The following is a 26,417-nucleotide window of genomic DNA, read 5'->3' on the forward strand; positions in this document are numbered from 1 at the left end:
TACTGAATACGACAAAACAATTAAATCAATAACATCAACAATAAGGAGCAAGTAAAGCCATGTACCATTACTCTCAAATTATCCCCTTTGATCTCAACAAAAACCACAATATCTCGCGACTGTCTTGACTGACTTGAGTGCTTTGAGTATTCATCTGTCTACAACAGTATCTGCCGCGATTTACATCGCTCATATCTCTAAGATTCCTCATTAACCATCTTATGCATCAGTCATGGAGCCACCACTGATCTCTACTAGACCACCGGCCACCATGCACCGACTACACGCTCACCACGACGTCCGTCAACGCCACACGCTTCGCACCCGCACCGCATAGAACCATTATCTGGGTAACCAACCACGACTACGGGCTGCGACAACGTACTATAGCTACTACTGCAGTAACCATGGTTTACTTGACCTACCGAACGGCCCATACAATATTACTCAAAATTCAACAATGTTTCTGCTTCACCAACTTAATTCATTGATCATTAATTTACATCAACTCTCTGGTACATAACCCACTGACCTCTTCATTGTATTTGTACTAACATATCTGCAATAAACCTTTAAAAACTCTACCATCTGTTTCATTAATTTTAAAATCGTAATCTTATTTGAACCGCTCAGTCTGTTTTACCCTAATTCCAATAAAATAACCATCTGATATCACTCATGTGGCAATTTCATACTCCATTAAATTTACTATGTACTAAGTTATTAGCCTGTCACCTCTTTTATCATTGCAATGTATTTTGTGTGAGGGTAAACACAAAACAGACTTTAGAAACAGCATAGTCAAATAACTTCCCTTGTAAAATCTCAAACGTACTCATCACACATAGTTAATCCATTGTAATTGTAACCAATTAATTACCACAAGTACTTCCAATTTCATAAGTTTTCAAGATAATTTTATCGTTTACTATTAATCCATGATCTGCTCCATCATGATGAATATAGGTGGTAGTTACCCACAGTCATCGTAAAAAGTAGTTAACTTATTAGAAACTAATTCGGGTAATCATCGACCAATAAACAAAACAATACAACCTTGTATACCAATGTCTCGCCCGATGATTCCGTACAGAGAAATCACTTTACAAGTTGTTCTCTGTCCACATGACGTGCTGTCGTGGGTTCCGCTCATCTCGCATAATCTTTATTGACCAAAACTCATTTCGCATAACTCGTATGGTCTAAACTTTTTTTGGCCGAACCATCACTTTGCCAAGACTTATGTGGCATAAGGCTCGTTTCGTCTAAAACTCTTTAGGCACAATCTTTAAACACCTAAGTTTCGTTTGCTCAAATTTATATTGGTCTGTACCTATGTATAATCTTGTTTCCCGTAATTTTATCTTAATAAATAATATATTAAGTATGTAGTAAATGTACAAATTGTGGTATTTTTCTCCTACGTCCCGAAAATCACGATATTTTATGATCAAAAAATCGAAAGTTAACGACCAATATAATTATTACAAACCCCATGAGATCGAAACCTAAAAATAGGTGCGACGACGAGCAAAGCGAGGAGGAGCGTGTTAGGTGCACATGTTCATCAAAACCAAAGCGGAGCGCAGCGAAGCGGAGCGGAGCGTTTTCCAAACAGCGGAAACAATACAAGGCACCAGTTTGCGCTATGTAGGGAGACGCTCCGTCAAAGTTAAAGCCAAACGAATATTATTACTTTGTATAAACTTAATAAACCTATGCCATAGCATTATTAGGCTATTCAAGATTTGGCCATACCATTATTAGGCTAAACAATGTTATGCGAAATAACTTTTTACTAAACGAGATTTATGCCATACGATTTTCGGCGTAACGAGACTTTGACCAAACGTTACTATGCAATACGAGATTAGGCAAATAAATCTTATGCCAAAAAAGGTAGAACCGCTGTCGTCGACTCGGACATTCTGGCATGCGCACATTGTGTCCACGTGTGATAACATCTGTAACAATAAAGAAGCAGCACAGTATTTTCTTTATAACTCGGCCTATTCTGACCAAAAAGTCTACGTTTCTCATTACAAATCTTCCATGGTCCAACTATTATCGCATTTCTAACCAAACAACTTCTAAAACTCTGTTAAAACTAGAAGGTACATCGACAGTACTATGCGGTACTATGAGTCTATGACTACAACGTTATTTAAAAGCCATTAAAATAAAAATCTGAATTGAATCCTGTCTTCATGCATTCGCACCTCACCTCGCTCACAATAAAATCATCCCTGTGACTTACAAATCATAACGAATCATCTCTGTGACCCATAGTTTAATATCATCCCTGTGATATTAAATAAACATCAGTCAACCCTGTGACTTTACTAAGATTAATATCATCCCAGTGATATTCAACCGCCATCAGTCATCCCTGTGACTCCATTTGTCATCCTAGTGACTCCACTTGTCATCCCTGTGACCACACTTGTCATCCCTGTGACCCTTCTTTGATTAATATCATCCCTGTGATATTCAATCGTCATTAGTCATCCCTGTGACTCCACTTGTCATCCCAGTGACCACACTTGTCATCCCTGTGACCCTTCTTCGATTAATATCATCCCTGTGATATTCAATCGTCATTAGTCATCCCTGTGACTACACTTGTCATCCCTGTGACCACTCTTATCATCAGACGTATCTGTCTACCCATGTAAGTTATGCAAAAGCGATTGAAGTGAGGTACAGAAACAATAAAGCCAGGGTATCAATAGCAGAAATCTATATCGTTAGTTAAATCTGTAATATTTGGAATCTTTCAGAATATACATACTAGCACACTTTAGACAATCTCTTTCCTGCAGCTTATAATATGACACAGTCTCCCTATTATTCTACTTAACGGTGGCGTTTTATTTACCCACCATAAAACTGAATTGAGTTAGCTATATCTCAACTAACTGAGAATCGAACTCAGTCGCTGAAACTGAAACCAATCCACTATACTAGAGTAAACATAACTGCCAGTAGCAATTACATCGTTCATATGATCTAGCAATGAAACATCATTTAATCATCTGAATCAAAATTCATAGAATCAAAAACGATGCTCACACGGTTATTGTGCTGTCCTGGGGTCAGTGTGATGCAAGCTGCACGTGTGTATCCATCCAGTGCAGGATCGGCTGCCGGCGCGGCCTTGATGAGCCACGTGTCTCGACGTGCCACGCTTGGACCACACAACAGGCTTGTGCGCAGGCTGCTGGCTGCTCGGTCCCGGCGCTGCTCATCGCTTGCGGGGCTGCCCTATGGCTTATGACCCAAGTCACTGCAACTGTAACACTTTAAAGGATGTTGAATGAATAGTTTTACACTTTTCGGGTCTGGGGATTCACTGTTATTTTGTACACTGTATGATTTCCGCTTTAAATAAGAAAAGCCTTCGAGTCTAAGCTAATGACGTGACTGCATTCCATTTGTAAAAGCAAGGTGTTGAAGCCTGGGGTCAAATTGCACTATGTGGGCAAGCACTATGGAAACTGCTACATTATTTAATTTTGTTCCACACTGATGTTATTTAATTTTCTGATTAGGGAACTGATTAATTGACTGGCATAGCTAGATAGGCATTCATTCTTCTCAGGTTTACTGATTAGCAAATTAGTCACGGAAGCTGCCGTTATTTCCACACAAGCAAATCTACCATTGACACCACTTTAAACTGGGGCCAAGTAATATCATGAAACGATACTTGCAAAATCCAAGTGAATGCCTTGAGTGCTCGGATAAGAGCGACCACGAGCTCTCCTCCCTGCAGGCCCTGCAGCGGCTGCACGGCTCGGCGCGCGGCACACGGCTAGGCGCGCAGCACACGGTTAGGCGCGCGACACACGGCTAGGCGCGCGACACACGGCTCGGCGCGCGGCACACGGCGCGGCGCGCGGCACACGGCGCGGCGCGCGGCACACGGCGAGGCGCGCGGCACACGGCGCGGCGCGCGGCACACGGCCCGGCCGCGGCGCACCACGAGCGCGCGTCCAGCTCCACCACGTCGGGGTTGAACCTCGGCAGGGTTACGCCAACACGAGAGGCAGGCGACTTAAGCGTCTCGTTCATGGCTGCCATACCTCAATTTCGAATTACGAAAAGTATCCGCCATCTTGAGGCGTTGTCTTCACCGCCGTTATGTATCCCATTTACTCGCTTGGATCCCACTTCTGATAACGAAGCAGGAGGGGGCCCGAGCGTTCGTTATCATCATCATCAGACATAGCACGTGGTATACGAGTAGGTGGACACATAAAACACAGCGGTAGTTCACAATGAAGATTTAATCAAAATCACAATTAACAAAACATCAAAGTGGAATCAACTTAACGGCACAGATCAACTAAACTAACACTTCACATGTAGGTACAGCACTTCACAAATACCACACTTTCCAAGAAACGCACGATCAGTTCCCAACACGTCTACTCGGTAGCTTGCCTCCAGCACAAAGTGAGGGACCCACCGTCCCGGTCTTCATAAGGTAAACGGTTGGACTCTGACAAAGCGCGCCAACGGCACACTTCGCGTCTCTTCCGGTGTGATGTCGGTAAAGCAGGTCGTTTCCACGATTACTAGGTATCATGACATGAACAATCTAACATCTAGTACAATGACATTCGCAGCAACTAGATATCATGACAGTTTCACGACATCCGCCACAACCAGGTATCATGACAGTACCATGACATCGACCACTAGTATCATGACATCTCCGACATATATTATAGTTAGAGTACTCTGGCCAGCACTGCGATACCGCACCAAATGAACAACATTCATTCGTATTAATGCAAATGGATTGATGGTAGGTACTATCTTTTAATCATCATGTCAGGTTTATCTGTAACTACTAAGTATACTCATGTGGCCAACTAGAAGACGAAACATCTACACTAATGTTCATTATTATACCGAATTAGGAAAGATTTGATTATTGGTTTATAACGAATGACGTCTGACACCCAAGTCAGTCGTTCAATAGCTGCAATTGTCCCATACAAACATACAGTAAAACTATAAAGTCCTGAAAACGGAAGTGGATCCCTACTAATTGTTCAAGGTCGTATTTAATCGATCTGTTATATTTATTAAAGGACAAATCCGTTAAAAATCTATAATCAATCAGTATTTTATTTTTAAAATGTATGTAAATGTAAGTAAATAACTGATGAACATAAAAAGTCTTAGCAAAATCGCACTCTTTGATGTCAGGACTTTATAGTTTGACTGTACAAAGGACTAGCCTTATGAGTTTACTTGATAGCTTAGCAACCGTGTCGGCTGCTAAGCTATGAAGTGAACCGTAGCCGTATAAAAACAAATAATTGATGTGTAATTAATTTATGGTAAAAAGATATATAAATTTTGTTTTATTGACTTTGATAACAATTAATCTATACGTATTTAATACACAAGAACGGCAGAACCATTTGAGCTGAAAATTGGTAAGATGGGAGCTAAAAACCAGGAGGGGGACTATTTACCCCGGAATCCCCACTGTTCGCCAGCTACAGGTAGTAATTTATAAAATATTTCTGTTTTATTTTCTGCATAGATATTGTATTGAAGTCAGAACAGGAAAGGTATTTTTATTTTTGCCGAATAACTAGTTTTTTAAATAACCCGCTTAGCTGAGTGGATATTTTCAAATAAGAATTACAAAAAGAAGTCTGTCGCATGACTTTGAGACTCTAGAAAATAACAAGATAAAAATAGTAGTAATAAAAAATTGTATAAAAGAAAAAATGGAATATTTTGTTTACATTTAGAACTTAGAAAATATCCAAATCCAATTTAGCTATCAGAATTAGTCGCTAATTTATTAGTTAATAAAAAATATGTGCTTTGTTTTCGGTAGGAATTGGGAAGGTTCTTGGTGGAGTGTACAATCTAATCAATCTTTATACCACGTAACATGTTTGGACATCAGCTTACCCTGCGACCCTGTTTAAAGTTAGAGTTAGGTAAAATTCAATGATGAAAGGGTTTACATACATTTAGACCTTAGTTTTCCTCTACACTACACTGTTGTTCTATGATAGTGTTGGTGACGTGTGAGACGTTGCAGAGCGGAACAAGAAAGTTAGGGTCATAGATACATTGATATACGGAGAATCGTACATGAGTGGTCAAATCCCGTTAGTGTTTACTGTTGAATTACAAGATCTGATTGGTTTAAACATTTAAAAACTTTATCGTATCTACTCTTCATAGGTACCACATTTTTTAAATTATTGCATCAAATAAAAACGATGTCTGCTATAATTTCAAAAGCTCAAATTCCTATAAAATCACAAGAAATATAAAAATAAAAAATTTGCGCTATGGAGGTTTAGATCAGTAAAGTTAGATCTTTTGCCATTCAATAAATTCGTTATCAATACTATTCATCATTATATACCTACACATAATATTTGAGCTATCAGCAAACTCATCATTTTCGGTGGGTCCGTTACTTAGAATACCGGACAGTGCCACTTAATTTAAGTACCTCCATAGGTCCTACCTATAAACAAGTGATGGAAGAGTGTAACCCGCAATGGCTCTCTGTCATTTTACAGCCTCTTAGCAGTAAAAGTTACGTTTCGCCTTTGTTACCAGAATTTCGCCTTCAGTTTCCATTACACACAGAACACGCCGGCTAGACAATGTGTTACTCTGTGATTGCTACATTTAAGTGGCTATTCTACGTCGGATGTTGATGTTGCATTAGAGTTGTAAATTCAATGCCGTCTGAGTGACGCACACCAATGATACGAGCCTTTATTAGTTATACATAATTTACGAACGAATTATAATTTGTAGAAGGCTCTAGTTTGCCGCAAGGTTGACCATCACTATTCCGTTGTATCCGTTTGCCGTATGCAGCAAAGCCTCACTAAAGGCCATTGGTGGGTATTTTTTGTTTGATAGAGTTTAACTTTAATTATCGATAGGTACTCATTTGTCAGAAACATGCAAAATGTATACAGAAAAATATTTCGTTTTTATCAGCATAATACGCTTGAGTTGTTTCCTTATCAACATTGCTAATATTCAGAAATATGGATATAGATTGTGGTGTAAATTTTCTTCAAAATAAACTGCCTACAGCTATTTAAATTTGTACGATATAATCATTTCAATACAGCTTTTTAAATGACCTGCATTTATTCTCGTTCGACTACGGCAAAAACTAAGAAAAGAAAAGAAAAGTAAGTAAATAAGATAATTTTTGTCAATGCTCGATAGGAATAAAATATTGGACCCAATTTTGTAAGTATAGACATAGGTATACTGTACACTTTAATAACAAGCTAATACCGGATGAAGTTTAGAAATGACGAATGATAATTTTGAGAGTTTTGCGAACTCACAAATCTCACAATCCGGTTTCTGAGTGAGCAAAAAGATTGTCAGCATTTATTTGGGCAGCTAGCTGTCCTGCTCAGACTTTCTCCCACTTTCCCTCCACACTCATTGGGCCACGGGTTTTGGAAATATTTTTGTTATAAAATTGCGACGATTAAAACTCACATTCACGTGTGTGATTGAGGTTTGTCTCTCTGTGGTTCTTGCTACTTCATGTCCGCGCCATTAAGCATTGCATGGTTCTGTTCTGTTCTGTGGGTAATTTGAGTTACTAATCGTTAATTGATATGGTAAGTATTTCGTTATTTTCCCACTAAACTATACGTTCCTCCTTTGTAGCCTATACAATAAAAATTGCAATGAATGTTTCTATACGTATTCATATTAAATATTTAAGTTCTTCATTATAAAAATGTAAACTTCTCCGATGTAGGTAAGATCCTTCATATCTCAGTGACTCTTACTCAAGAGTACATCTGTTATCAACTAAACTAAGTAAATAACTTTACTGCTCAAACATTTCCACTGTCCAATAAACCTCCCTGTAGTGTCCATCAAAACTGGTAAACAAATAAATAAGTCGGGCGACATTATCAGTGAGTATTATCGAAGAAGTACAAGGCTAGTGCAGCCACCAAGGATCACTTTTATCAATATAATTATAACTCATGTATGCTTGATTGTGTCAATATTATCCTGCGTCCTGTCTCATTAGCGCTGATGATTTACATCTGAATGCATCAGCCATTAATCACTAATAATACCTACTATCGTTTTGGGTACATTCAACAGATAAAAGAAGAGTTAATGGGTTTTGTACAAATATTTGCACACACATTAACAAAATATACTAATAAAAATATATAAGTTTTCATTTATTTCGGTCAGTATGTAAGTAAAGTAAAACGCATTTTAACCTATCTTCTGTACCGTTATTGATTTCTTTTGGCCATCGAATATTTATACACAGGTAGGTACGTAGCGAAAAAGCAAACACCATTAAAAATGGCCACTATACAATAGACCCATTGTCGTCCCAAAAACTGAGTAGGGCATGTCAAGGCATCCTTCTTTTACTTTTTACTGTTGGGTTTGCGTTATAAAAGCTTAATTCTACGAGCTACGAGCAATATAAATAGATATATAAGGTTAGCTGACGGTACCCCAAGATAAGATAAAGACTATCTTTACTTTGAACAGACAATTACTACTGAGAGCATGAGAATATAAACAGATCGGCTGTTTCTTTTGTATTCAGTTTGAATTGTGAAATATATTCTTATGCTATACTTTTGCATTTTTTTATCGTTGGTGCATAGGTAAATTTCCAAAGGTTGATTTTATGATATAAATTTTAAGATAATTATTAGAACTAGTTTTGTTTCCTACCAGCGAGCAATAAACAAGATAATTATATTCCTTTGTAGCTTGGCCAATGCTTGACATTTTGTTTACAAATATACGCTTCAAACTATCGCTACAAGACTCAAGTCTAATTGTCGATCGTGGTAAGAATTTATGTAGCATTTATAAGACTTATATCAAAGAATTGCTATCACGAAGATGGCATCGTCCCATCATAAGAAAATCTAAGACGCTGTGAAATACATAAAATAGTTGTATTAAATTCGTTTCAAAATTGTCGACAAATATCAGTAGCCCGTTGAGGTATTATGGGTTTTACGGTTATCGGAATAGACGCGAGAGTCCCATATGCGCGTGCGCAACCGGGCGGCCTTCCGACGCGCATTTCCCAATCGAGCGCACACGCGAATGCCTCGCCGTGTGATAACTTAGGAAGGACGTTTGTCTACCTCTAGCCTCCAGCTTAGCTAAAACATTACGTGCTACCTTTGACAGTCAATAGTGATGTTTCCTAATGTTTATTGTGGGTTTGCACCTTGTTTGCCGAAACTGAGGTCGTTCCGGAGAACTCTTGAAGAGATCCGATGCGTCTGAGATGTTCATTGTGAAGAGTACCTATATTGGTTGGTTTAAGGTGATCTCATTTTATAAGGCCTTTTGAATACTTTAATACAAGTTTTTAAAATTTACTTAGAAACCTATATTGAAGGTACGAAGTACCGTACATGAGTTCAAAAATATGAAAGAAAATAAATAATTAATTACTTATAACAACTCAACGAAGTATGCGATGCACTCGAATTATTTGTTTAAAAAGCTCTTGTAGCCGGTTATTTTGTCCATAAAGAACGTGCTCTGGTGCACTTGGCACCAATCAGTGGATGACACGATTTTTTAAAACAGCTCGTCGATTAAATTGCGCCCGCGGCAGAATCTTACGAATAACCGTTTCGGAACGTCGAACTGAAATATTGTTTTTAAACGAAGCCATTTATAACCAGCCAGACTTTGTTTAAAAGAAACAATTTTATTTAACACTGAAATCTCGGGCCAGTTGATACCAGCTATGGCCAACAATAGTGTTTAAAATATGAAATTGTTTATAAAACCTAAGCCCTTCTAATTGGGTTACCAATCGCATTGTCTTGGGACATATTTCAGTATACAATGATCAAAAACTACCATTGTCCAATGCAAGGGGATATTTATTCTCACAGTGCACATTTAGTTTTTGTTTTCCCACAAAGTCATAATGTGATTTTAAAGTTTCGTAAACAAAATGTCCTGCTGATATTTCCAACAGTTGGCACAATATACGCTCCATTGTTTCAGTTTGAGTTAATAAATGAAATACATATGAATGTTTATAAGCCAGACCAACTTCTTCTTATGTAACATTAAAATAATACACATTATGCATAAGATAATAGTTTTGAAATTGCATTAGCAGTACCTAGTAGTTAGGGTTTTTCTGGCTTGATACTTGTTAATATCACAATGCAGCGCATGTACCTACTATTAAATATATGATTTTAAAAAATCGCGTTCGTAATGACACGTAAAACTTACTTAATTTTTTATGTTTATATTTTATTAACGCTGTAATTAATGAAATCATTAAAAATTAATGAAATCATGTACTCGGTGATTCTTTCTGGAAATTTAGAATCCCACAACCTGTCTTTGAATAAAAATTATATATTTAAGATTCACTTTACTTAGTTATGGTTTGAATCAAAATCATTATATCGCTATTTAGGTACGAATAGAATATCAGAAGTATAAGTTCTAAATAGTCTCACTGTATTCTTATCGTCACTTTGACCTTAGATATAAAAGTAAACTTATGTAATTATTTACTAGGTATACATAAGTACAATTATATTTAACGTACTTATTTCGTATCATGTAGGTATTCGTGTTATTATTTATTTATTTAATACTTTATTGCACAAATATAACATAAGTGTATATTATATCTCAGTAAACTTATGTAAAAACATTATAAGATCTTGTTACTGAAACGAAACATCACACTACCACACTACACTACTAGACTTGTTAAAAACCTACACCGATTCTAAAACAATCAACCTAGGGTGAGTAAATCAATCACCAAATTTAAATGAATGATTCAACAATAAACGACAATAACTATAACCTTATCTGTGGTATTTAGACAAACTTAATCTAAAATATGTATTTGCAATCAAATGACCTTTGAATGAAGCATCTTTGAAATGAGTGATCTCTCTTGTAACGCCACTTCACAATGCCGATTAGAATTGAGGTTTTTTAATCATTATTACAGGCAACAATAATTCTATAATAGCCCAACGTATTATTATCTGTTAGTTTGCACGCACGCACTTATTCTGAGTATCAAGAACACCGGTGGCTCAAAGACTCATAGGAGAAACAGTAACTGCTTCTTTCGACATTAGAAAAAAACTGTAATCTAGGTTTTTGTTTTCTTTTTAATGAAGAGGGACCGGCTGGTATAATGTAATTTTAATAGTGGCGTATAATAAAATATTATGTAATGCATAAAAGATATAAGAAAGAATATGTAATTGGTAAGTATGTTTTAGTTTTATTACATCGGCTGTATGTAGGTTTAGAGCTTCAACACAAAAGTGCGAAACGGATTCAGCGATTTAGTAAGTAAACGATAAATCACTAAGCATATTTTGTTATAATATTTATGAAGCATTTTATTCTTTCGCACCGAAACAACTAGAGGAAAAAGTTGAACTTTACAGTGATACATCTTTAATAAATCAGAATAATAATATTAGACTCTTTTTTATCATGGAAATCCCACGGGCAATCTAATAGTGCAATCGTCACATACATTGTCATTTTCAAGCCAAAACCCCAAATTTTTGTTACGCAAAAAAGTTATTCAGGTCAAATTCTCAATAGCATTATTATGTGATGCGTAAGGTAAGTATAATGAGTATGATTGAAATATCGAACATTGTGGAACTAAGGATGAGCGTTTGGAAACCGTTTCCGTCGAGTGTACCTGTTGCAAACGTTTATACCGCGTTTATACCGGCTCACTGCTATCAACATTTGTCATTTAATAACCTTAAAAACTTTTGATAACTACACTGAATTGATTTTCATGAAACTGGCGTCTATGTTAATTTAATCAAAGTAAATTCGCGTACATATTTGTTTAGACGCTGTCACCAGAGACAGAACTACAGATACACAATTACACACAAGAGCCAAGGTAAATATGCAAAATATAATTACGACTTTTTCACTTATTATGCAATAAGTATAAATGTAATTTTATGGTTTAATTTAAACAAATGGAAAGTAAGTACTTATACATAAAGGTGTTTTTGTGGTTTGGCACAAATCACATAACTTAAAACGAAATTTATTTAAGTATGTGTTTAATTCTATATTTTAATAGTTGTCGAGATAGGTACTTATTTATAGAATAGAAGAGGAGCAGACATGGTTACATGTTTGGTTAACATGTGTCCGCAAATTTCTACAGGTGTCACAAAGATGCATAAGCCTTAGGTAATCACAAGGACGGATAATAGGGATTATTGGGCACACTGAGGAAATATGTACCTTTGAATCTTGTAGAGCTTCGTCTTAAGGCAAAATTTTCCATTTAATGTCATCATTCTCACAAAAAAACACAGTATCCATATACATAATAGTGTTTAGTTTTTTTATGCTATACAAAATAAAACATAGGCATTATAATGTAATCTTGACTGTATTATTGTATACCTTTTGGTTTATTGCATTGGTCTGTATGTGTAGATTTACGCTAGCATCTCTGCAGCATAATTACTTAAACACGAATGGTCCGATTTATGAAGTTTTCAAGATCATGATTGTGTACGCAATGTTTCATAACATTTCCGGTAGCTGCATAGGGGATGAATAATGGCGTCCTTGGCAGTAGTTACATACTACACTTATCTTATTGGCAATTAAGATGCTTATATCTTTACGTACTGCTGCGTTTGTAGAACCAAACCGCGGTATAACTAGACTATTTGGACAAAGCCGAGAGTGTTTTGAAATTCTATCATTGCAATTCGTAAATTTATTGCAACTTAACTTTTTGTGACCTTGTTTAATTATATCTAATTTTATTCCGAGGTCTCTTTGACAGAATATTATAATTTTTTGATTTATGAATTTAGAAGCTTTTTAATTTTGCGGTCCATGTTATTTACTATCAAGTAGCTAATAGCTATAGATATGGGTATTTAGTAAGTGGATACCTATTATAGTTAGTTTTTATAGCAAGATGGGTATCAGTCCAAAATGACAAAAGTGGCGGCAACCGATGTCTGAGATAGTCAACATTAGCCGAGTTAAATTCGATAGAATCTAAATTCTGCAACATGAGAAGTACAGAGAACCACCTGAGCACGATTGCCTTGAAATACTTTCAAACCCTCGTGGACTACGCGAAAACGTTCCACGTAACAAAAACCAACTTTTAATTAATGTTTAACTACAACAATCATTATCTTCAACTCACCCAATTAAGGTTTCCTTTTTCAGGGGTAACACACAATTTGGGTGCCGGTCGATCAGCTGACTGAACACATTAGATGGAAGCACTGGTTAGGTTTCGTTTATAGCTTGAATCGGTTCAAGGTAAACGAACGCGGAAGTTTATGTTACAAACTTCTTTTTTTGAATTCGTGTTGTTTTTTTTTTAGAAAAGCGCGCGCCACTCGGTGTCGTGTTGCAATATGGCGGAGCGTGGTGTGACTGACGGCGGCGGCCGGTGGCGGCGCGAGTCGACTGCGGCGGCGGCGGCGGCGGCGCGCGCACCCGACCCTCGGCAAGCGACCTTCAGGCCGCTGAATGAAGAGGGTGGCCGCGTGTGGCGGGCGGCGAGGCGGGACGACGTCACAGGTGGCGAGATTTGCGTCTGGTTTACTAGGGTTGTATTAGGGCGCCGTGTTTTGTTTTCTATCTATTCCAAACAAAAGAATTTAGGTGAGGAGATTTGGATTATGGATTTGCGGAGAATTAACTGGTATCCTCTTCTGAATGACAATAGAATAAACGCGCAAACTAAACTGCGGGTTCAAAAAACCAGTCAAGGAACTAAAAAGTCCAAATTTGGCTTTAAAGTACCCTTTGAGTTCTAAAGTTTCACAAATAAATTATTTTTCAAATTCACTTCAACAAGGATGCAAAATTTGAATAGTGACGTCTCTGTGCCTGATTAGTAAGATAATTTTATTCGTACTACTTAGAAATATCGTTACATGTGTAGCTAAGAGACTAGGTAATACTTTTTCAATTATTGTTTCATTAAAATTACATAAAGGTAATTGCTAACTAAAAGAATATTTGACAGGTACAGTTGCGAGCAAAACTTGCACAACCAAAATTCATATGTAAGTACAAACAAATACGAGATTCAAAAGTGCTGTTTAATTACGATTTGGAAGTGTTTCGTACATCAAGCTAGATCTGTGTACAAGATTAAATTAAGTAAATAAAATTACTTATCTTTTTTAAATTAAATTTTGGCATGTATGTATGTAATTTTTGCGTGTTGTAAAATCTAAGCCGTAAACAATTTTAATTAAGGCTCCGACTGGGACCTAACAGACTAATATAACTCAATATAAATATTATATGAAAGTAAAAACCTGATAATATATCCTTACATTCAACATAAACGTTTTGTTTAAATGAGATAAGTCAGTAAAAAGTTATTAATTAATAATAAAGTTGATAGCCGTTTTATAACAACGAACCCAACTCGGATTTACAAAATACGGGGCCTGTTTTTATTTTAACAAGGTACAAACGTCTATATACATTTATACATATTAATACAATACACATGAAAAAATACCAAACATACAAAATGAAGTTTTTTTTGTATCTCGTAAGATTCCTAATTGGAAATACGTCAAAGTCAGGACACGCCTCGTTAGAATAGATGGCCAAAATCTTTCTTACAACGTGAAACGTACGACCGGCAAAAACAATTTATTACACTACTACCTATATTATTTCCCTGTATCCACATGGATTATGGCTTCCGTGTTTTTTCAGCTTGCCATTATTACTAAGAAGTAGGTTCAAAGGTAATAATACAAACACTATTAAAGATTCATTAGCCGAACAGAGATGAAGTCTGCAAAAACCGTATCTACAATAAAGTTTACGACATACCATAAACACAGATTTTTTAATAGTAGTAGTTAATTATTTACATACTTAGTTACATCAGACTACAAAATGTAGTTGGATTAATATATTTTTTGTAATAGTACAGATAGCTTTTTGATACATACAATTATGTAACTAATCTTAAGTTAGCGAATCATCATCGGATCTTTTTTTTAAATCAGACATACAATACATTTAATTCATTTTTATTTAATAAGTACATTATTTAACAAGCTAATTTCAGCAAAAAATATATCTGGAAAGCGTCACACTTGCGAGTTTGCGTAACTATCCCGTGCTACAGTAATATTTCGTAGCGCTACGAATCTCGTAGCACATTCACTAAAGCCACCCGAGTCACGACGCAGTGTCCACGCCCTTCCTCATCCAGTCTCCACTGACGACCTGTCTGGACGTTGGTCGAGTGGGCTGCAAGGCGTCCCACGGTACAATTGCCTTTTGTGCTCTTCTCTTGAAAATTCGTCCAATGGCAATTGTTTCTTTATCTGATACTACCGTACATATTATTATTGAATGTAATATTTTTACAATAAATCTGAGTATACTATCTGTTTTATAGATATCTTACCGTACTCATTATTATCCTATTCCATCAGGTATACTTACTACTTTTAATAAGATGTTTTAGGTATAAAATGCAATAAGGAAGTTCTGTGAGCGGCGTGAGCGCGTTGATGTCTTTTGTATAGGCAGGAGTAGTAGGTGGCCTTGAAACTTAGTTGCATAGAGAATATTGCTGTCTATGCAGGATATTGAAAGTATTTAAACTAGGGCTCTTTATTAGGCTTCCGCTACTATGAATATTCATCAGTATACTTATGCGTAATTAATTAAATATCTCTTTGTTGAAAATACTGAAAACGTGTATTGATACACGTTCTCAAGCTTTTTAAATAGCAAATCAATGATTAATTATTTATGCACTTTATTTCAAGTACAACTAGAATTTTGAAACATGTAAAAAATGGTACCTAATGAATACGATTAGGTACCTACAGTTTGAATGTGTCGCACATACATAGTGTATCGTAGTCGGAACTAAAAGCATTTAGAATATGGACACGGAAATAAAAGACGAAAATCCCGTTACTCCTCCAAGGCGTCTTTTCTCTTTTTTTCAAAGTATTATGGAAAGTAACTTACAAATGCATAGTTATGTATTTTAAATATTAATTGTACCAATATACCTTATACTTACAAATGGTATGTTTCTTCTGCAAAGCGGTTCAGTTTGACCACGGTAGATCATGTGCAGAATAATAATACACTCACGGGCAATGAAAAAGTTCCACTCACCAAATTCTAACATCAAACAACGTGGACATAGGTCTCTCTTAACAGCAGCCTGTAGGTTCTGAGTCTTACTATCCTCATCCAACCCTTATCGTCTAGTCTATTTTGCTAAGGTAATCGGTCTATCGGGCTGGAGGGCGTCCCACGCTATGTTTGCATTGATTACTTTATAAAATATGTAATATTAAAATTGGTTTTAGTCTATTTTGGTAGGTATTTCATAAGTTTATTAGGTTCATAAGGTTTCTCATTAGTTTAAAAAAGTTATAGTTGACTTTAGTTTAAAAAAAAATAAAAGTTATTACTAATGCAGAAGTAGAGGGAAGGTCAAAGAAGAAATTAAATTTTTGCATAACTTGGACATATTTATATTTTTTCACGTTGCTATTTTATTGCTATTTTTACATGTACTTACGTCGTTGATAGAATATTAACTAAAAATAACAAATAACTAGATACTTCAGGCATAAACTAATACACTAATATGTAATACACTAATATGTAATAGTGTAATACACTAATATGTAATAGTGTATTTATATTAGTCTATGCTTCAGGGGAGCTTGCTGTCATCTGACTGAGATTAGATCTATGGATTATCATAAAAAAATACGTTTGTCTAGAACTCTACAGCAACTCCATCTGTGTACGGTGCAGTAAACTGCTTCAATGCTTACAGCCAAGCAATCGATCGGTTGGCTCACCAGATATTTTTAGAAAGGAACTTTATTGAAGGACTTTTAATGTTACCTAGATGGCAGCATTATACACTTATTTTATTATTTCGTAAACGGACCAGACTGACAGGCAACCGGTAGTGGATGGATGAGGAAGGCCGAGGACAGAGTGTTGTATCTATCGCTCCTTAGGGGAGACCTGCTGTGTCATGCAAATGAATAATAACGAGCTGGTGATGATGATGAAACTGAAAGTAGTATATTTCACTTCTGGCGTAGGTCCTGGTACCTTTCGCTAAAGAAATATAATAGGGACACACTACCCTTACACACTAAGTACTATTGTAACACACGGCTTGCCTTTTTATCGATAATTGGCTGTAATAATGAGTAGGTCATTAGAACCTTCGAATAAAATCAAAATCACTAAAAGCTTTTTGATTTGAAGTTGCAGTTGCAGCATATAAATAATTATTATTACAGTCTATCATTTATTTTCTGACAGCCACTTAATCTCGGAAATTGGCATACAAGGTGATTGCAATCTTTCAATCAAGATGTAGGTACTTATAGAAGAGATTATGTTTCTAATGTACTAATTTATGCATTTATATAGTAAGAGCTTGTCCAAATTATGCAATCACCGAAGGACAATCAGTCAGAGCTTCCCGCTAAATAAAAACATGAAAATACGTGTCTTTTATATTTATAGTGATGACAACATTCTAATAAATCTACGTTGTTAAACTACGTAGGTATGTTGTACATTTTACACTGGAGGATCTGGAGGATAACTTCAGTTCGACAATTAGCGAAAAGGCTACGATGCAAACGGTACGTTTCATTAACCGAGATAAAGTCGTGGTTAACCCAGAAGCACAATGAAACTCTTATATTCCGTAAGTTAGACTGACCCCCTGTACGACTGTACGTGTCAGTTGTTCTAGAGTCCCTAATGTCCTAATCACATCACATCACTTGCAGTGGCAGCCTCGATTAGTTGACAGAATATTCTGCATATAAATTAGCACATTAGCCACTCCTGCGCAGTTCCTACGATGGATTATAGTTTATTTTTACAATACCTTTTGTTGTATACCTGACCGAAAGGACAGAGGTACTGTCTCGCGAAAGTAAATGTATTCTATTAAGTTTTTTTTTCTCTATGGATCCCTCGAATGGAACCTTTGTGCATAAACTCCTTGCTCCGGCTCCTGTTCTAAGATTGGGCCATTTCCCACCACTCTGGTCCAATGGGGATTGGGGGGTTCAAACGTGTAGATGTACCTACTAAATGTTTCTTTTCCGTGATGTTTACCTTCACTGCCTTCACGTCAAATATCGGCGCCGTAGTATATTGTACTAAAGATATAAACAATTTAATTATTAATTCATATTACTCATAAATACTGACATGTACTACATGTCAGTATTTTAACCAATCATAGCGCTGTATATTCCACTTAAGTTCTGCTTAACTTGATGTTCTCTGGTGAAACCGGCATGCAGGCTGACGACCCACATACATTGAAGTCATAGCAGAACATTCGTTTAAATAACTCTGGGCAACTGACAACCTACCTGCGTACCTAGGTACGCAGAAGGTTAAAGCCATAATCACACTAAGCACCAAATATTTAAAAGAAATTAAATGTATTGCTCTCTTGCTTTGACATTATATTCACTGCCATAAAATCGGACCGCAATATATTTAATTTCGTTTAAATATTTGGTGCAAGGCACCCTAAACCCGAAACAACCAAAAGCCCATTAACTAATGCAAGAAATATTCCGACATTCAATCTAATACAAATGCATCATAAGCAGGCCTAGCTAAATGGGTTCACTATTGAAATGCAGGTGATTATTACCATGACTGTACTGGGGGGTCAATCTATATAACGAAAGACTGAACTTCGGTGCGCTGCTGCGCGAGCCGCGACCCTATTTGGTTGCATTGCCGATTGCACGACAGTTTCTTAAGTTTTTCGTTAGTATAGAGTGCCCTCCCTGTACCGTTAGACGGAGAAAGCTCAAGAGTAGAGCAGTGGACGTAGTCTGTGGTCGCGCGCGGGACTGCGCGGAGGTTTACCTGACTCTGTGGCGGGGAATACTTTCGAAAAAAGTTGTGTGGAAGTTTTTTATACTTGTTGTTGTGTGGTGTTCTTGATAAGGTGAGCTCAGTCAGGATTTCGTATTATTTGACACACGAGTGACGAAAAATAATGCCAAGATTATTATTTCCCATAGATAACGTTAAAAAATAAATAGGTACATATCTTCCCATTTTTTACCATTAGAAGAATGTGTCGAAAACCGGGAGTGGGTTAAACAAAAAACCGAACTCGTTTTAAATAAAGTTGTAAAAGCCGTCGTCGCCTTAAGTGTAAACGACACCTAGAATCAAAAATGGGAATCAGTGGGAATAAGTCGGAATTTAGAATAATTTAGGTACTAACTTAATGATGAAATAGAAAGTGTCAAACGGTTATTTTAGAAAATTTTACAGGCATTATTTACAATCTTTATGAACTTTAATTAAAGTGCCACATAAATAAATTCGATAGTTGGACAAATTTCATAATTTTATATTTATAAGTATTTTAATTATATTTTAGTGTCCTACCGCAATTATTTATCTGACACGTATAGCGAGTAAAAAATAGGAAGGTACAGTATATAGGTGCTTCGACCTTTATTTACAATGCATCTACCCCCGGTCTTTCCGAACCAGTAGGTCAACTTAAGTTTTATTATTTAAAGTTACCTATCTCAATCTTAGGAAAGAAAGAATGATTATATTCTTATAGTAACTTAATACCACGGAATTAAGAGATACTGTTATCCATACAGGCATAGAAAAAAAAACAACTTTCTTTTCGCAACTTTCGTTCTAAACATAGCGCAAACAGATTGATAGTGTATGACAGTAGGTCAAAATAGCGGCATCCGCGCCTCTGAATATAAACGTATACGAGCAAGGAGCTAGGTCAGCGACAGTTTACTTTAAATACTCGTATAATAACAGACCATATTTTATCATAATAATATATCCCTCCCTTCCACCCAAAGGTGGTGCCTAAGTTTTGGAAATACCTACATGCTAACAAATAAGAGGCTTAAAAACATCGTTGGCAAATCAAAAGAAACAGTGATATAAAAATGTAGGTATTTACTTCGTAAAGAGAAGCACAATTTTACTAACGCAATATTAAATATTTAATAAATACACACTAAATATCGAGACACTACAGCAGTTGACTGGGTGTGTTTCCTTTCACTCTAAATAAAGATATACCTCACTGGATAACAGCATTCCTGTGAATTAAATTCTAACTCTGATTAACAATATTGCCGCTGCACCTAGTACAGTAAGGTGCACAGAAACTTGACCCCCCTCAGAAACATTGTAACTATGAAAGGGGGGTCAGGTCTTTCTGCACCTGACCGTACCTACCTACCTATCTACGCAGCATCCAATATGGGCATTGTAGTGTTTGTCAAACATTTTCAAATCTACTTTAGTATGGTCCATACCTTTGTACCTCTGGCGATTTTATGTATGTAAAAGTAAAATTTTATTTTAAAACATAGTCATGTCATGTTTGATCATCAAATGGTAAATAGAGCTATTCATTTCAAAATCGTATTTCTCTTACAGTTCCACCATGAAGTTCGAAGATCCAACAGGCGAGTCGCTGCCGCCGCGACCGTCCAACCTATCTAAAGTATTCGACGTGGCCCGAGACACCGTCATATTCCTCGTCTTATCCTGCTACTACATTCTGGAGTCACTGTTCTTGACCCTGGTGCCTAACGCAATTAGGCCCATGAAGAGTTTAAAAGGAGATGTGGTGGTAGTGACGGGAGGCGCGGGCGGTGTTGGCCGACAGTTGGCGCTGCAGTTGGCCAGACTTGGAGCCAAGGTTGTGGTCTGGGATATTAGCAGTGAAGGTTGGTAATATTGTGGTTAAGTTTGTAATTCGTAGGATCTATTCTAGTTCGTAGTCATAAATAACTCTATACTTATGCAACTACGTCGTAGTAAGTAAGTAAATCATCGTCATAACTAAAATATTTTATTATATTTTTAAACCGACTTCAATAATCACGTAACATTCTTCTCACCTTCTTTTTTCAAAGTCGGTTAAAACTACACCTTGAAAAATAAGAATAATGAATTCGTTGGCTACGCAGGACCTGCGTCGTAGGTATTCCATACCCATTACCACTCAACTGTGACCTGACTTGACCTGAGTGGCTCTAGGATCAAAGCGTTTGCTAACTGTACAATAGTACATTTTATTCAATTTAATAATAATCATGATCCGTGACTGGACTATTGAGTTTTGCACAAATCCTTAGAGAATCTCTATACTATATACCGCAGTAATAAAGTATACATATGTGCTGATTGGATAAGTTGTTAGTACATACGCCACCCTATAGTATAGTCATTCAATATGCGACTTCACGAATCCATTGCTACACAGGAATCCGTTTCTGCTGGTTAACTAAGGCCTGACCGTCGATGTACTACGCTCATATGGTGGGTTTCTCTAAAGACCTCTCTTGATAGGGAAACTATGTGCAAAGTTGCAAACGATACATGTTTATATGGGCAATACAGATTATCTACAATCTATTGATAAATCTATACATGGATTGACTGGTTTATTTCTGAGTTCTGTGATTTACGCGTAAACACTTGAATGGAGGATGGATGTAAGGAGTTGTACGCACTTGCAGCCTAGTTATTTTTCTATAAGTACTTAACCATATTTTTTATTATTTTTTAACTGATTTTAAATAATTATGTACACAAACTGAGATAATGCTTAATTTGCAAAGTGAATAGTGGCGGTCCTTGTGAGAAGACGCATATGTCCAGCTGCAGACGATTGCTGGTACTTCATTTGCATGACTGCATATAGTACCCTTTAGAATACCTACTGGTAACTAACTAAACATAATGATGCAAATATAGTACCTCTAGTTACTCGGAGGTACATGCGAATGACACGCGAAATGTAATTTACCAAATTGCACACAGTTATGCAAGTACCTAATGATAATGACAGGCCTTTGCTACGCTGTAGGTAGTACCTAGGTAAGAAGTGTGTCGTAGGAAAATTTAGTGATCATGAAATTAAGAAGTAACTTTACGAGAAGGTAGTTAAGGAACCCAAATAAAAACGAATAATTGCCGAGGACAGTGTTGTGTCGGTGCTTGGAAAAAGCCTATGTCAGCAATTATTGATTTTCGACTGATGAGGCTCAGAGCTGAACCATTTAAAACAAATCCGATCCATTTAAAACCTTTCATAATGTTTAGCAACTTCAGATCAGAATTTAGGTTTATACTAGAACTTATTAACCTAGATCCAAAGCCACAACAATCGAGGGGTAGAGTGTCTGAACGCGTGCACGTTTTTTTTATTATTATCGAATTTAAATACATGTACGGTGGCCTGCGCCTAAAAGTATACAGGCGGAGTTTTTAAAATAGCGATCCCTGATGATGAAGGGACCAGCTACATCTGTTATAAATCCGGGGACGTGTTGTGTGTGATGTGTGTGGCAGTGGTGTTTATGTGGATGTGCTTGAGCAGCATGTGAGCTTGAGATCGCTATTTTAAAAACTCCGCCTGTATACTTTTAGGCGCAGGCCACCGTACACCACGCCATCTTAAGGCAAAGGAAAACATTACGAGCACATACGGCAAGCGAATGTAAATACAATAAAATTAATGTACGAAAAAAAAGCTGGTGGCTCGATTGCGTGTTGTAGGTATAACCTCTGCTTATCTGATGCAAAAATTTCCTAGGACAAATTTACTAGGTTTTCTACAAATGAAACCCTATCACACGACAACTTTCTCACCTACCCCACTATGATTCCAGGTCTGAAGAAGACCTGTGCCGATGTGACGGACGAGGGCTATGAGATCGTCAGCTACGTGGTGGACCTGGGCGACCGAGACGCGGTGTATGCTACAGCGGAACGAGTCAAGAACGAGGTGAGAACATCGAAATAATTTTATTACACTCACAAGCAATGAAAAAGTTCCACTCGCAAAATGCTGACACCAGGTGGACTTTTTTAATATTTAAAACGAAATTTAAACAAAATATTTACGTTCTTAGTTGCTTATATTCTCATGCGCCGTTAAATGTACATAAATATTGCAGAAGTCGTTTTGAATTTTCCCTATAGGAGTAATTTTATGTTTTTCTTACTAAAACTTTTCATTGCCCATGAGTGTATTAGATTCGGGGGTTGGATTGAAGTCCGTGATGATCTGGGTCAGGTTAATGATGGATCGAGAGCTTTGTGGCATCAGAAGGAGATGAAAGATGGGTTAGTGGTTGGTACATAGCATTTAATAAAGAATCTATCTTGAATGTTATTTTCATAAGAGGGTCTCCTCTTGTCTACACGGTAAGAGGAGAGGGCCTCAGAGGATTTTTTAAAACTCAACTATCTTCTTAAATAATTCTCAATACCCGTTACTTATTTGGGTACCTTTGCGAAACAATCGGATATCACTGACACACCATAAAACCGTAAGTGGAAAACTACATGATTCTACACAGTTTATACGGTATTCTGCCTCCATCAAGTTTCATTGACACTAGACGCCTCTAGAAGCAAACTGTTATAGGTATTATTTTTGTAACGGGATAGGTACCTACTATTTTAATTTCTATCGGTTCTGGCTACATAAGACTATCCAGAAAGTTGACCTACCACAACAGTTAGTTACTGCTTCGTTGCTAATAACTCTAACTATCTACTGAATTTTTAAGACATTATCGACCTGGAATCGATGCAGTGACCCAGTTCATTTTTCTATCGTTACACCATTCACCAACAGCAGAAAATTTTATATGAAGCTGTTCACACTTGTCTGACATATAAAATGCTCATCTGATAAAACATCTTCCCGACAGACGACAATAGTGGAAACGGGTGGTAATGGTAACCGCCTCCGTTAACGGAATCTACTCCAAACTTATAAGCCTATTGTTTACCAGGTGGGTAAAGTGGACATGCTGATCAACAACGCGGGCACGGTGTTCGGGCAGACGCTGCTGGAGCTCAGCGACGCCGCCATCGAGACCACCTATAAAGTCAACATCCTCTCGCATTACTGGGTAAGACATCACTAACGTTAAATTTTCAATGTCCTATAACCAATGATAGTAATATACATAGGTACAATATATGTCAATGCTTATAACTATGTCTTTGCGACGTACCTACATACCTACCCGCTCCAGAGTCGAAAACTTATTTCGAAGAAATTTCATACGGAAATTTGTTGAGTGATCCTGAGGAGCACCTCCTGTAATATATCTAAATGTTAGTCGAATTATGAGTACAAATAACATATTCCTTGTTAATAAAAAGATAAATTTTTATATGCCTTTTGAAAACAAATATCGTGCAAAAACGTGTGACTCGATACTTCTATAGGTACCTACACCTACCTACTACGCTACCACTGCGCACTGATAATGCAACAAACTTTTTGTTACCAACTAACTATACGAGTGCCAGGACAACATACTATTATTTGCATGCCTAAGCTATTATGATGGTATTTATCTACCGTTCCTATGGTTCGTGTTAGATGGTATTGCGAGATGCAGTCACAGTGACTTACGAAGCGAAAGATAATGATACGAACCAAGGTGCAACTAGTGCAAGGATAATCAGTGCATAACAGAAATCAGATAGAGCTATAAAATATCAATAGCCGATGTATGTCGAGGTGATATAAAAGTCTAGATTTAAACATACTTAAAACTGAGTCTAGGTATTAGTACAGTGGAATCTTCCACTAGACAAAAAAATTGCACTCAACTCTCAAGGCGCACGAATTTAGAACGGTATAAAGAAATATGTTTTGGTGACCCTCACTCAGTTTAGTGGTCGCAATTAAATAGTTTCGGCCATAATGTAACTTTTAGGCCAATGGACTTAGAACCGGTGGAGTGATAGAATCAAACGAATACGAAATTAATTTGATTCTATCACTGCACTTATATATAAAATATATGCTTTCCAAATTAGCATGACATTTTCTTTCTTTAAAAAAGCTCAAGGTTTAGAACATAAGTTCGGATTTCATGCAAATAGCAGTTCTCTAGTACCTATTTGTCAGAACCTTAATTCCCTTCGCTCAACCCTTTTCTCCATTCCTCAGACGGTGAAAGCATTCCTCCCCGACATGATATCGTCAGGCAAGGGCCACATCGTGACGGTGGGGTCGGTGGCCGGTCTGCTAGGGACCTACCGCTGCACCGACTACAGCGGGACCAAGTTTGCGACCGTCGGCTTCCATGAGGCTTTGTTTACTGAGCTTAGGGTGAGTTCGGTTTGTTTATACTTATGTTAGGTAGGTTTTTACTTTTCTGTATAGCTTTTGAAGGCTTCTTCTAAGTTTAGATCGAAGGTGTGTAAACTTACTATAAAGTTAGTGGTAGACATTAGATTTTTGTCCAAGGTTATCCTACACTACTATAATATTCATGTTACCCTTAATCCACCAAACCAAATCCATATCCGGTAGTTAGTAAGTTGTATGTATCTATATGTAGAGGCTGACTAATATGCACCTTAGACCGGTTTTGCCTTTAAAATCAAACATATAAATACGAGTAGCTCACACGCAGAACCCTTATCCAATCCCCTATTCCCGCAGGCGCACGGGCACTCTTCAATCCACGCCACGCTAGTCTGCCCCTACTACATCAACACGGGCATGTTTGACGGCGTCACCCCGCGCCTCATGCCCATGCTGGAGCCGCAGTACGTGGCGGCCACGATGATCGAGTCGGTGAGGAAGAACGAGGTCAACTGCATCATGCCCGGCTCCGTGCGGTATCTGCTGCCGCTTAAATGGTGTGATTTGATTTATTGTATCATCATAATCATCAATCAATAATCATTCACTCCTGGACAGAGGCTTCTATCAAGGAGCGCCACAACACTCAGTCCTCAGCCTTCCTCATCCAGCTACTACCGGGTACCCTACCCTACCTAACGAGAATTTAATATGCCATTATTGGAGATATAGATAATGTCATGTAATGTTTTAGGTTCGGTCGCTTTCTTTAAAGTGTACGATCACAGAGAAAACGAACATTTTGCGCTCCTTTCTGTAGGTACTTATGATATAGAACAAGAATACAATCATCTTAGCGTTTCAGTGACGTACCTACACTAGAGCTGGTTTAGGGTTAGTCATCGTGGTAAAAGAAGATTTGAATGTCGTGTGGTCTCTTCTAAAAGAAACATTTATTTTGTTTCAGCCTCCTACCAGCAAAAATGTGCTGGGACCTGATGCACCGAGTTATGAAGGGGCCGCAGTCGATGATGGAGTTCAAGGGAAAGCGCAAGGTCGCTGGCGGATAAATTGTCTTCATATTAATTTGCATATCAAAATTAAATTTTCGAGTGTGAAAATGTAATTGGTAAGCAAATTACATTTTCGAGCGTGAAAA

The 26,417-nt window shown here is 37.2% G+C and overlaps 2 protein-coding genes across 2 annotated transcripts in view; one reads left to right on the forward strand and one right to left on the reverse strand.

Moving 5' to 3' along the window:
• Nucleotides 1–13,534, reverse strand: part of LOC105380049 (estradiol 17-beta-dehydrogenase 11) — a 47,597-nt gene extending 34,063 nt beyond the window's left edge. The window contains exon 1 of the mRNA XM_011549538.3: nt 13,253–13,534. The gene's annotated coding sequence lies outside the window, so the exon portion shown is untranslated. The remainder of the gene's footprint in view (nt 1–13,252) is intronic.
• Nucleotides 13,535–18,970: 5,436 nt separating this feature from the next.
• Nucleotides 18,971–26,392, forward strand: LOC105380050 (short-chain dehydrogenase/reductase family 16C member 6). Its single transcript, XM_011549539.3, has 7 exons — nt 18,971–19,078; nt 20,566–20,858; nt 22,809–22,924; nt 23,943–24,062; nt 25,118–25,279; nt 25,616–25,815; nt 26,226–26,392. Exons 2-7 carry the CDS (start codon nt 20,573–20,575, stop codon nt 26,326–26,328), a joined length of 987 nt encoding a protein of 328 aa, XP_011547841.3. The 5' UTR covers nt 18,971–19,078; nt 20,566–20,572; the 3' UTR covers nt 26,329–26,392.
• The last annotated feature ends 25 nt before the right edge of the window (nt 26,393–26,417 follow it).

Source organism: Plutella xylostella, chromosome 3 (assembly GCF_932276165.1).
Source record: "Plutella xylostella chromosome 3, ilPluXylo3.1, whole genome shotgun sequence".
In the NCBI taxonomy this organism is placed as follows: domain Eukaryota; kingdom Metazoa; phylum Arthropoda; class Insecta; order Lepidoptera; family Plutellidae; genus Plutella; species Plutella xylostella.

What these genes read in the sequence shown, in the direction of transcription:
- LOC105380050 (XM_011549539.3), top strand. Translation starts at nt 20,573, where the DNA reads ATGAAGTTCGAAGATCCAACAGGCGAGTCGCTGCCGCCGCGACCGTCC. An exon ending in CTTTGTTTACTGAGCTTAGG is followed by an intron (nt 25,280 to 25,615) that starts GTGAGTTCGGTT and finishes CTATTCCCGCAG; the next exon opens with GCGCACGGGCACTCTTCAAT. An exon ending in TATCTGCTGCCGCTTAAATG is followed by an intron (nt 25,816 to 26,225) that starts GTGTGATTTGAT and finishes ATTTTGTTTCAG; the next exon opens with CCTCCTACCAGCAAAAATGT.